The following is a 12,463-nucleotide window of genomic DNA, read 5'->3' on the forward strand; positions in this document are numbered from 1 at the left end:
GCAATATCATCTTGGAAGAAAGTGATGCTTTCAGGTACCTGTGTAACTATGAGAACAGGTCACCTGACGATTGTTTCAGTCACATATATCATTATCTCAACTTTCTCAGACGGGAAAATGTTGAGTCTGGTTGAATGATCCTTAAACCCTGTGTCCATGCTGCATTACAACAAGGATTTCATGTACCCATTTGTTGCAAAGGATGATGGGTACAGCTTTTTTGACAGTGGTATCCATACAGATACCCATGATGGACAAACCTTTGTTGGACTCAAGACATCATTGGGAGAAGAGCATATGGCTGCCCTGGTCAGGATGTGACTAGCATAAAATGGCAGCAACAGAGCGGACAGTTTCATTTCAAACTTGATTGACAGCTGGATGTTTTCTGGACTTCCAGAAGTCGCGGTATTCAGTTTGGAAACCAACATGCATAAGATTGGATTCATACATTGAAGGATACAAACATGATCCGGTCTTTTTTTTTAAGCCTTTGTGGTTAAATTCACAGAAATACTAATCTGGTTTGGAGCCCATCTGGACAGAGCTCAAACAGATTTACTGATGACGTCTGTGAGTCGTCTCAGACACGAGGTCAAAAACCAGGCCTTGTTCGATTGAGGCCAAAGTTGAGCATGAGGACCGAGAATGAAGCATTTCTAGAGGCTGAAGGACCTCCTCAAGAAAGCTCAAGGGTGACACCGAGCCGTCGATGTTGTGGTTGATGTTGTGGTTGATGGTGTTTTTTGTTTATCTGAACTAATAAGGTTATATATCTCCATGGTTACAGAGTGCCATTTCTACTTGACAACTGTTACTACTTAGCATTAGATTGAGCTGTTCTTGCTCTGTGTGGGTGTGGACTTTCGACCAGAATGACTGGAGAAATGTCTGAAAATCTGTCTGTAGCTCAGGTTCCCAAAGGCTCTGCAGCTCTCAGATCAGCCTTGTGGAGGGAAAAGCAAACCGTTTTGATTTTGCTTCTGACATTTCATTGAAAATTTTATCCACATTTCTTCACATCACCAGGAGAGTGTTGACATTGTCTGAAGGAGTCGACGCAGAATGAATGATTGCCGTCTTGCCATTGGTGTTGTTTTACCACTAAACCAGTAAAACCACATCAATAATAAGTAAACCATATCTACAGATTCACCAACACCAATATCAGTATCATTGGACATTTAATCAATCACTGACTGACGTAGAAGAGTTGGGTTGAGGGAGGTTTGTTAGTGTCTGTTCAGCTCAGTGGATCCAGTAAGGCACCAGCACTGCCAGAGGTTGGGGGTTCAATTTCCACTGGATGTCCCTGACAGTAAAGATGTCAACACTCCTGGTGCTGTGAGGCGTTTTGCGGGTAAAATCTTCAACCAAATGACCAATAGTAGCTCAGACGATCTCCTGGCTGATTTTAGGGCTAGATTCACTTTTGGGGACTCTGTCTTTATCTCTTTTTCTTTGTTTGTTTTTGTTTGGTTTGGGTTTTGTTGTTTTGTTTTTTTGAACAGGTCTAGTTTTTCCTCAAATGTTGGTGGATCAAAATATTCAAAAATGATCCTCACTGATAAACTGACTGGATTCATATCAACAGGTCAGAGGTTTGGTTTTAACCCAAAATTGACTGCAGTACTTTATACTTTAAAAGCTATATCGTACTGCCTTAAATGTGTAAATCCTGAAATTACCTTTTAAATTTCGCCAAATAAAGTTTCGGTATTTTCTTTGGGAAAGTTCAAGTAGCATCAACTACTCAAACTGGTGTCTATCGTCCTCTTCTGGTGATTTCTTCAGACATAAATCTGTACTAACTAACATTTAAAGGAACTGATTCTCCCGGAAATTAAATACATTTTTATTTTCTACTCACACCAATATCTGCTGCCCATTAGTGAACAGTTGGAAGGGTTTTTACTGTGAAGCAGCTGTAGAAAATAATGATTTAGACACAAAAGTCAGCGACTGAAAATAAAACTGGTCAAAGTCTAGATTTCTGGGATTTTTCTGCCAAGTCACCCTCTCAACAGTTTTGAAGAGAAATGTGAATATTGACACAAGAGAGTTCATTATCAAGACAAGCAACAGCATTTCACTTGTTTGTCATGTGGAAAGAACTGCATGATGACTTCTGGTCACGGTTGCCAGTGGTGCATCACACTGCAGGTATCTGGGCTATAAATGGAAATCCATCATTAGATCTGCAGCAGCTGCTGCTTGAAGAGATTTGATGGACGCTTTATGCTTTTTGTTGCTGTAAAAGAAGAGCTGCACATCAGGGTGAACTGTATTAAGTTCAGTTATTAGACATAAAGCTGTGATGATGAGTAGACAATAAACTGTATTTTAATTTTTGGGTTAGTCCTTCACTCAGAAAAAACACTAGGTGAGGCAAAATTGCAGCCAAATCCTGGTCCCATGGGCAACCAATAATCACTTCAGAGCCCTAACTCGTCTTTTAATTAATTAATTAATTAATCTTCCTGCTCTGTAAAACCAGCGCTGACCCTCAGACATGAACCCAGTCAAACTTTGGCCTCAACAAGATTTTTTTTTTATTTGGTTTTTCTTTGATGAACTTTCATTTGTTCCATGAGGAGATTGGAAGCAGCTCCACCTGTGATGTTTGACGAAATTATTTAATTTACTAAAACGTCAGTCTGTTCCTTCTACTGTAGGAGCCCCTCCCTCTGTCTAAAGAATGTTTTTCTCTTCTTCTCTTCTCTTCTGTCCTTCCTGTTTTTGCATGAGGTTTCTGTCGGAGGACGAGTGGAAGGAAGCAGAGAAGAGATCGGTCTTTAAACTCCCGTAATATTATGATGATTACGATGCTAATTATTAGTATTACTGAATTAATAGTGAGTGTGTACGTGTGGATGTGTGTGTGACCTAACTAAACCAGCCTGTTCTAAAAGTGTGTGACGATATACTGAATAAAACCGTCAAATCTGCCACCTGTGTGTCCGTTCATACAGCAGAACCACAATCATCCAACAGGTTAAAACAACACAAAACACCAATACTGTACTGAAGATCAATCATTTATTGATTAATATCTAGTAGTAGGAAAGTCAATTACACACTTAGAGTCTTAGAAAACATGTGACCACTTTAAACCTTTAAAACTCAGTTTAATATTGTAGAATAACCAACTCACAGATTACATCCTATTGTATGTTAATTGAAGGTTTTCTTTCCTAGCTTTTAGCTTTGCTGTCAATCTGTCTCCCGTCTTTTATTTCGCCCCTCGTTGCCACCCTGACCTCGGCGAGACGACAACCTTATAAGGTAAAGGCTGTAAGACCACACCCAGCCGCCCCTTCAGGTTGGGCGGGGGAGCACCGTCCGGCAGCCTGAAGCTCATTCGCTGGAGCAGAGAGGACAGGAAGAGGAACAGCTCCAGCCTGGCCAATGATTCGCCAACGCAGACCCGAGGCCCCGCCCCGAACGGCAGGAAGCAGGAGGGTGTTACGCGCTGACCCTGGTCGTCAAGGAAACGATCTGGAGAGGCAGGAAAACAGGTGTTCATTTGAAAATCAGAATCAGGACCATGTTATGCCGAATAGGTTTGTACTCACCCTAGTGTTGAGGTGAATAACAGTCCAAATATACACAAAATTAAGTTATCATAAATAATAATTACCTGGGTTGAACAGGTCCGGTTTGTCCCAGTGTTTCGGGTCGTGATGGATCGACCACATGTTGACCAAAACACGAGTCCCACGACTGACCGAGTGACCTCCGATACTACAGCAGAATGAAAGAAGCTGTTTAATTTAGTCATAAAATCCATTACTCAGATCCTTTACTGCAGTAAAAGTACCAAACTAACCACTGGTTTCATCTTTAACAATGTGTTGTATTTATAAAGCTTGTTATATTATCCATTGTGTCAAATCTGCATCTTAAAAGTAACTAAAGCTGTCAAATAAATGTAGTGGAGTAGAAAGTACAATATTTCCCTCTGAGATGTAGAAAGTAGCATCACATGGAAATACTACAGTAAAGTACAAGTACCTCTAACTGTACTACAGTAAAGTACAAGTACCTCAAACTGTACTACAGTAAAGTACAAGTACCTCAACCTGTCCTACAGTAAAGTACAAGTACCTCAAACTGTACTACAGTAAAGTACAAGTACCTCAAACTGTACTGCAGTAAAGTACAAGTACCTCAAACTGTACTACAGTAAAGTACAAGTACCTCAAACTGTACTACAGTAAAGTACAAGTACCTCAAACTGTACTACAGTAAAGTACAAGTACCTCAAACTGTACTACAGTACAGTACTTGAGTATATGTATTTAGTAACTTTGCCAGTATCCAATATATAATGTTTATCTACTATAAGTGTGATTATATAAATACTTTATGTTCACATGTGTATAATATAGTTGTGTATTGAAGTATGAAGGTGTAGGTGTACCTGCTGTCGGTCATGGCGGTGTGGGGGATCAGGACGGGGCTGACCGGTCGGATCCTCATGCCCTCGTTGATGACACAGTCCAGGTACGGCAGTTGGCTGCGGTCCGACATGCACACCGCTCGATCGCTACCCACGTGCTCGTCCAGCTCCCTCTGCACACGCTCCTGGACCTGGGGGGGGGGGCATCGAGTGACCAACACATTCAGACAGTGATCATTTATAATCATCAAGACCTACAGAAGCATGTTGCATCCAGTAAAGAAAAAGAGGTTTTTTCTTCTAAGTCTGAAATCTGCTTCTTGTAATTGATAAAACTATCTCATGATTGAAAGATCTCATAAATCGGTACACTTCATCCAAAGTCGAACAACATCTGAAACTTCCCATTTGTAACTTTCCAAAAGCAGTAATCTTTAGATGTGTTCGAACATTTCGAATTGTAAATATATAAGTGGTAGCAGTAGTTTATGAATACCAGAGAAACAACTGACACACAAGCTTTGTGGAGAACAACACGAAGGTTAATTATTATTATTATTGTCTATCAGTATTGACGGCGTGTTGACCTCTGGGTGGTGCAGCAGGTAGGCCAGGATCCACAGCAGCGTGGTGGACGTCGTCTCCACTCCGGCTCCAAAAGCCTCAGCTGCTGTCATCAAGACGTGGTCGTCTGTGATCCCTTCGTCCTCCGACCCCGACGACCTTTGACCCCGACCGCTGCCCGTCTTGCCCTTTAGCAGAGCATCCAGGAGGTCACGGGGGTCACCGTCACCCAGCGAGGCCTGAATACGAGTCAGAGAGGTGGACTCAAAGTTTAACAGGTTTATCTTAACCCTCCTGTCGTCCTCCCGGGTCAAATTGACCCCATCTCTTTTGACTGTTCCTTCCTTCCTTCCTTCCTTCCTTCCTTCCTTCCTTCCTTCCTTCCTTCCTTCCTTCCTTCCTTCCTTCCTTCCTTCCTTCCTTCCTTCCTTCCTCTTCCTTTTATTTTTCCTTCGTTCTTCCCCTCCTTCCATCTTTCTTTACTCCCTCCTCCTTCCATACTTCTTTGCTCTCTCCTCCTTCCATACTTCTTTCCTTCCTTCCTTCCTTTCTCCTTTCCTTCCTTCCTCCCTCCTTAATCCTTTCTTCCTTCCTTCCTTCCTCCTTTCCTTCCTCCCTCCCTCCTTACTCCTTTCCTTCCTTCCTTCTTTCCATCCTTCCTCCCTTCCTTCTCTCCTTACTTCCTTCCTCTTTCCTTCCTCTCTTCCTTCTCTCCTTACTTCCTTCCTCTTTCCTTCATTCCTTCATCCCTCCCTCCCTTCCTCCTTTCCTTCCTTCTGTCCTTACTTCCTTCCTCTTTTCCTCCTTTCCTCCTTCCCTCCCTCCCTTCCTTCCTTCCATCCTTCTTTCCTCCCTTCCTCCTGTCCTTCCTTGACCTGAGGACAACAGGATAATATCTTGTTTAACCCAGTTTTAACAATGAGACCTCTATATGTCTGTATGTGTGAAGTGTTCAGAGACTGACCTGCGAGTCCAACACATGTGCTACCTGTAATCACCACCAGGGGGGGCTGATGTTTTTCTCCAGTTGGACGCTCATATTTATGACTTAAACATTTTTAGTTTACGGAACAAATAAAGAAAACTTGGATTTTTGTGCAATTATTCAGAATGAATTTGTACGATCAACACAGTACAAGATCAATATACACAAATAAATGCAAATAATTTAAAAAGTGTGCCCAGATCTTTGGTCCAGAGTGAGATATCTTGTCAGAAAACATGCTGTGAGAATTCAGGATCTCCAGAAGCTGAATCCTAATTATTTTGTTGACCCTGTTGAGTGTTCCTTTACATTTTAACTTCCACTTCTGGTAATTATCTAAGAAAAAGCTGAATCATCAGGATGTTGTTAGTTGAGTGTAACACTGTCAGATTGTGGTTGTTGGGGAAGATGGCGCCATCTGCTGGTACGTCACATGTTTCTTTATCACTCAGTTTATGTTTGTGAGAGTGTTCAAAGCTTCGTGTGTGTTTACTTCACCTTGTGTTCCTCCAGTTTCCGAGTCAGCAGTCGGTCTCTGACGGTGATGCACTCCTTTAGTTTACTGAGAGACTTGTTAGGAAAGACCTGAAGGACAGAAACAGATGTTAGTATCTGAGTCTTTTAATGACTGTGTGGGTTCAAGAACTTCTGTCTTTGTGAGGACAAATGTGTGTTTTACAACTTGAGAGTGAGGACATTTCTGAAAGATAAGGACATTCATGAACTGTGGGAGCATTTTTATAAAGTGAATATATTTTTGGAAAACAAAGACTTTTTGGAGAGGGGTTACACTGTAAAATGAATTGAAATTGAAAATGAGGACATTTAAAAAAATAAAAAAAAAAACTGGGGACATTCTTATAAAGTAAGGACACTTCTAAAAATTGGGGACATTTCTGAATTGTGGAAACATTTTTTTTATAAAGTAAGGACCTTTGTGAAAATTGAGGAAATTTCAGAAAAAGAACATTTTTGAAAAGCAAAACTGGGGACATTTTTACAAGATGACTAGGGGCATTTTTGGAAATAAAGAATTTTTTATTTTTTTTGTAAAAATGGATGACATGTTTATAAAGTGGGGACATTTTTGAAAATTGAGGAAATGTTAGAATTTTGTTTCTGAAACTTGAAGACATTTTTTTAAAACTGGGATCTTTTTTTAATAAAGTTATGATATTTATGCAAATGGTGGAAGTGTTAGAAAATGTTAGTATTTTTTTTAAACAAGGATATTTTAGAAACTGGGGACATTTTTTATAAAGTGAAGATATTTCTGAATTTTTTTTTAGAAAAATAAAAAAATCTTAAAAGTCAGAAAAAATGGACAACATGTTTATAAAGTAAGGATATTTCTGATTTCAGAAGATTGGGGGTGTTTTAGAAAAGAAAACATTTTTGAAGTCATAAAATTTTCAGGAAGTGAGGAATTTTATTAAAGTAAAGACACTTTATTTTGTTGCATGTCCTCATCTCTACAAACGGCTGTTTCAGGTTTATTTAAAGGGTTAAGTGTTAAATTAAGTTTAGGTCCTTGTACCTTCATCCAGGGGAAGATGTCCACCAGTCCTCCTCTGGCGATCGTCTCTACGATGCCATCGTTATATCGGATCACCTCCTGCAGCTCAGCATCACCGTGCTGATAGGTAGCGCTGAACACCAGCATGCACACCACGTTGGTGACGGCTCTGGTCACTGCAGGACACGGGTCAAAGCCATGTTCCCCACAGGACAACAGCTCAGCACACAGACTGTCCACCGAGGACAAAACTGAGAGGACATATAGAAAAAGTGTTATTATGTAAAATCACTGAAGTAATGGCATACAACTCCATAAAAGATCTAAATGTTGATGTTTGACAAACAGTATGGAAGTAGACAACAAAAAACTGTGACAACTCCAAAAAAGAAAAGCCAAAACATCTCGATCGCCCCCTGGTGGCTGGCTGCAGTATACGTAATGTCCCGCCCCTCCACATTAACCAATGGGAAATATAACCTTTTTTTTTTTTTATTAATACGTTTTTAATTAGTTATGTGTTGCTGTCATGTAACCGCTCTCCATCAGGTTGTTGGGGCAGCTGATGGACTCTGGCTCCAAATTACCTCACACAACCAAAATGTCAGCTCCGAGATAAAAGATATTTTGTCTTCAGTTCACCTTTTTTTTATAGCAGTAGGAACAAGTGGAGGCGTGTCGCTCAGTCAATGATTCAGTCACTGACCTAAACAGGTCAAATTAGGTCGATAAGACAGAAATGAGGCTTACATTAAAATCAAGTTAACATGGCTGTATCCCTGCAGGTCGACATTATTGTTTGTTTTGTCAGCTGACAGATTAACGTTACTGTTAACAGTTTCACCGGACTTTCGCCGGTAATGTCACGTGCTCATCGGTAGGGCGGCGTCCTCAAATGGAGCGAACACAACCACAAACGAGCGGGAAATAAATCAGATAAACAAACCGGGAGTAAACGTGGATAGAAAGGATTAGTAACGCCTTTTTCAAGATTAATTTGTCATTAAAAGTTGGAGCTAGTCGGCAAAAGAAACCCCATCAACCCACCAGAGATAAAAGGCTTCAACTTTCATCAATGTGATAATTAGAAGGTACGTTTTTTAATCTAATATTGGCCGCCGTGCCAGATGCTGCTGCTGCTGCTGCTGTGTATGTTGCTGTTAATGTGGTGCAAACGGTTATTGATGTGCACATGTTGATAATGTTGGCTGTTTGTGTGGTTGAGCTGCTGTCATGCACCTTTATTCTGATGAAGTGAACACAGTTTGTGATTATTTGTAAGCATAAGGTGCAATTTTGTTCGTTACATTACTGGAAGAAGTTTACTTATTATGTTAGTTTGAGAGCTATAATGTTCACAGGTAACTTTTGGAGTTGGGCTGTTTGGTTATTTTTTTCCTGATGAGAGGTCAGAAGTCAGAGTTGCTATTAAACATAATGTTTCCCACAATGTCTGGTTTTAAAATCTGGTTATTTAATGGTGCAGAGAGGCTCAAAGAAACAGTCCCTTAAACATGCCAAGCTCTGTGATTTAGCTGTTAGCTGGCTGCTTGGTAATATTTAGAGTTCACAAGGTTACTAAATAGTAAATATGTTCAAGTAGCTGATTTGGTGACAGCCAAGAGATGGATTGTTACTGGTGACTGCAGATAATTACAGTAATGCGAGGAGGTACCAGTGTTGGTTTGTCCTGTTTGAAGAAGGAACAGCAGAGATCCTAAGAGGAGGCTTTCTTCTTCAACAGGAAACTGAGTTATATGTAGAGGTGGAGAGATAAAGAATAGGTAAATGTATGGATGGATGGAGCAGATGTACCGATGTCCTGCAGTCGGCTCGTTCCTTCTCCAAACAGAGTGAAGGAGTTGTGGACGAGGCGGCGATGTAACTTCCAGAGAGGAGAGTAGTCTGAGAAGGCGATGTCTTTACCTTCTCTGGTCAGCAGGTCGGTCGTCACCTGAGGACGAACCAACAAGATGTGTTTTTAAAGTTGTCCTGAAAGCTGTTATGTTTAAACAACCTGATGTCCATCTACTGAAGTCTGATTCATTTAAAACTAATTTGATGTCGGTGCCAGTAAGATATTTAATGAGTTTTGGTTCTGAAGCTCCTCTCTAGGGTCACGAAAACACACAGTTCTTATTTTCAGGTGAACTATGAGTGTACCCACATATATTATTGATCATTATATCCACATTACTGATGATTATTATCAAAACCCTCACCAATAGTCACCCCTGCGATCCTGATATTAAGGTAGTTGGTCATAAATATTGTGATATTTGATTTTGTCTATATCACCCAGCCCTATATCCTATAAGATTATCAGCTGCTATATCTTTATCATAATTTTTTTACTTCCTAATATCGGCATTAACCCAAAGGACCAGTATCAGTTGGGCCCGAATCAAGTCTTAAATTAACGAATAGTCTTAATGAACACAGATATATTTAACGTGTATTTCTCACCATGCTCGGCCGTCCAGCGAAGTCTTTCCCTCTGTGCAGCAGAACCTCTCGGGCGTGTTGATGGTTGTTGACGACCACGGTGTAGTGAGGACCGAGGTAGAGAGCGAACAGAGGCCCGTACCTGACAAACACGTCAACAAATACACTCTTTATATTCACCTCACAGTCACCTGATCAGCATCCGGGTGGAAAGAGGTTCAACTTCTCATTCAAAGATTATCAGCAGGGACTAAAACTTTAAAGACTTAATCCTAAAACACATCGACACCATCTTCTGTTCAGTTCAGGAGTTTTTGAGAGTCTTGTTTTTCTCACCTACGAGCCAGCTGGGTGAAGAGGAGGTGCGGAGGGACGCTTCCTCCCAGCCAGGGGAGGCTGCCCAGGACGGGGAGCCGAGGCAGGCAGGGGATGGAGCCCTGAGCCGGGGGGTCGGTGCCAGGAAGGGACCGACGTGTGACCATGAGCAATACGAAGACCACGATGAAGATGATGAGGAGGATTGACGGAGGGAAGGAGAAAGGAAAGATGAAGCTGAACATGGCTGCGATGAAGAGACACTGAAGACACTGAAGTTCTGGATTTGAATCTCTCTCTAACGCACACAGAGGCCTTGGAGAAGTCCGAGGTCACGAGTGTGTGTTGTTGTTACTCGTGAGAGTGTGTGTGTGTGTGTGTGTGTGTGTGTGAGTGAGTGTGTGTGTGTGTTTATCAACCGACCTTGGTGTTATCAGCCTGTATGTCACCGGTTGCCGTGGAAACCTTAAAGACAACATCAGCCTGGTCCAATTTTAACTCTTCAGCAACGCTCCATCTGTCAGTTTCTGGTCAAAGAGAACAGCACTGAATAATAAAACCGTTTTATTACATTTACTCAAGTCCTGTAATTATGTACAATACTGAAGTACTTGTACTTTACTGCAGTACAGTTTGAGGTACTTGTACTTTACTGTAGTACATTTTGAGGTACTTGTGCTTTACTGTAGTACAGTTAGAGGTACTTGTGCTTTACTGTAGTACAGTTTGAGGTACTTGTACTTTACTGCAGTACAGTTTGAGGTACTTGTACTTTACTGTAGTACAGTTTGAGGTACTTGTACTTTACTGCAGTACAGTTTGAGGTACTTGTACTTTACTGCAGTACAGTTTGAGGTACTTGTACTTTACTGTAGTATTTCCATGTGATGCTACTTTCTACATCTCAGAGGGAAATATTGTACTTTCTACTCCACTACATTTATTTGACAGCTTTAGTTACTTTTCAGATGCAGATTTGACTCAATGGATAATATAACAAGCTTTATAAATACAACACATTGTTAAAGATGAAACCAAAAAGCAGTGTGTAGTCGGCTCACATTTCAGATGTCTATGAGTTGTTAACAGCTCCACCAAATACTGATTTTTCCCTCTAAACTTCTCACATGGTTTAATTTCAATAAATCACCTACAGCTATTCTTGTATTCAGCTTTTAGAAATACACACAGTTGTTCTCTTTTCTTTCCTCCCATTGATGATGTTTTCGTCTGGTTTGATTTTTGAAGCCTTTCTGGTCGGTCAGCTCATTGAAAGACACTTTGACCCTCACTTCCCTTTTTGTTTGGAGGACTTTATCTGGGCTGAAGGAACCATTGTTGAACTTTATTTTAGTTTAAGTTAATATTTGAACCTCTTGGAGTGGCGGTTCTTCAGTCCTACAGAACATAGTTCAAAATAGGGTTTAACATGTTTAAAAAGATATCTAAGTGCAATTATTTAGACTCATTACAATTGCAATATTAGAAGGAATGATCATTTTTACACCATTATTCTCATTTTTATTGAAAAAAAACATGGTGTGATTTTTGCTGGTGGATTAATTGTTCAGCCCTGCTTTAAATGTTTTACTTTACTTACTAATGCTGAACTTTATTGGGGGTTCAAATCTAAAATAGCTGCTTCTTTTTTATTCTTTTTTTCAAGGGTCTGACAATATTTTAGGGGTACAATACAACATTTTTGCCATCTTATCAACTTTAAATGCCTTTTACATGAAGCTCATCATCCCTGACTGTCTCATTTATTTATCTGGGAGATATTTATCATTTATTTATATATAAAGTGTGAATCAGTGACCGCAGATGATAGAAACTAAAGGATAGAGAGCTTCTGACGCCACAGCGCTCTCATGGCGTCCCTGTAGCTGTATTCGAGAGCGGCAATGTTGGTGCTTGTAACAGGTGGAGGGAACAGAAGGTGGCACAGCGCCATGGCAACAGCCTCTCTTACCTCGCCCCCACATATTCAATCCCATCATTCTGGCTTCTCGATGAAAGACCGAGAGAGGGGGGGTTTCTCTCTGTGCTGCGTCGTCATTCATCAACTGACGGCACAAATTACAACCTGCTCCTTTTGATTGATCACATGTTGTTGTGATTGATCCGAGCCTGACTGGTCTGACACTATTTTTGTCAGTTTGACCGCAAATAAACACGTCATCACCACCTGAATGATGATGTGAGATGACCGTAAAGAGAAACCAGCACGAAAACA

At 40.7% G+C, this 12,463-nt stretch overlaps 1 protein-coding gene across 1 annotated transcript; it reads right to left on the minus strand.

Moving 5' to 3' along the window:
- Positions 1 to 1,888: 1,888 nt before the first annotated feature.
- On the minus strand, positions 1,889 to 10,394 carry LOC134006120 (steroid 17-alpha-hydroxylase/17,20 lyase). The gene is made up of 10 exons (XM_062445206.1): positions 10,249 to 10,394; positions 9,934 to 10,054; positions 9,283 to 9,421; positions 7,489 to 7,718; positions 6,450 to 6,536; positions 4,990 to 5,229; positions 4,424 to 4,593; positions 3,641 to 3,744; positions 3,259 to 3,498; positions 1,889 to 1,893 (listed from the first exon to the last, which is right to left on the minus strand). The coding sequence occupies exons 1-10, from the start codon at positions 10,392 to 10,394 to the stop codon at positions 1,889 to 1,891; spliced, it is 1,482 nt and encodes a 493-aa protein (XP_062301190.1).
- Positions 10,395 to 12,463: the final 2,069 nt, after the last annotated feature.

This window comes from Scomber scombrus, chromosome 23 (genome assembly GCF_963691925.1).
Source record: "Scomber scombrus chromosome 23, fScoSco1.1, whole genome shotgun sequence".
Lineage (NCBI taxonomy): Eukaryota > Metazoa > Chordata > Actinopteri > Scombriformes > Scombridae > Scomber > Scomber scombrus.

Excerpts from the sequence above, each read along its gene's own strand:
- LOC134006120 (XM_062445206.1), bottom strand. The coding sequence starts at position 10,394 with ATGGTCACACGTCGGTCCCTTCCTGGCACCGACCCCCCGGCTCAGGGC. Across the intron at positions 5,230-6,449 it reads GGAAACTGGAGGAACACAAG|TCCACCTCTCTGACTCGTAT; the intron begins GTGAAGTAAACA and ends TTAAACTTTGAG. Across the intron at positions 4,594-4,989 it reads ACCTGCTGCACCACCCAGAG|GTCCAGGAGCGTGTGCAGAG; the intron begins GTCAACACGCCG and ends CCCCCCCCCCAG.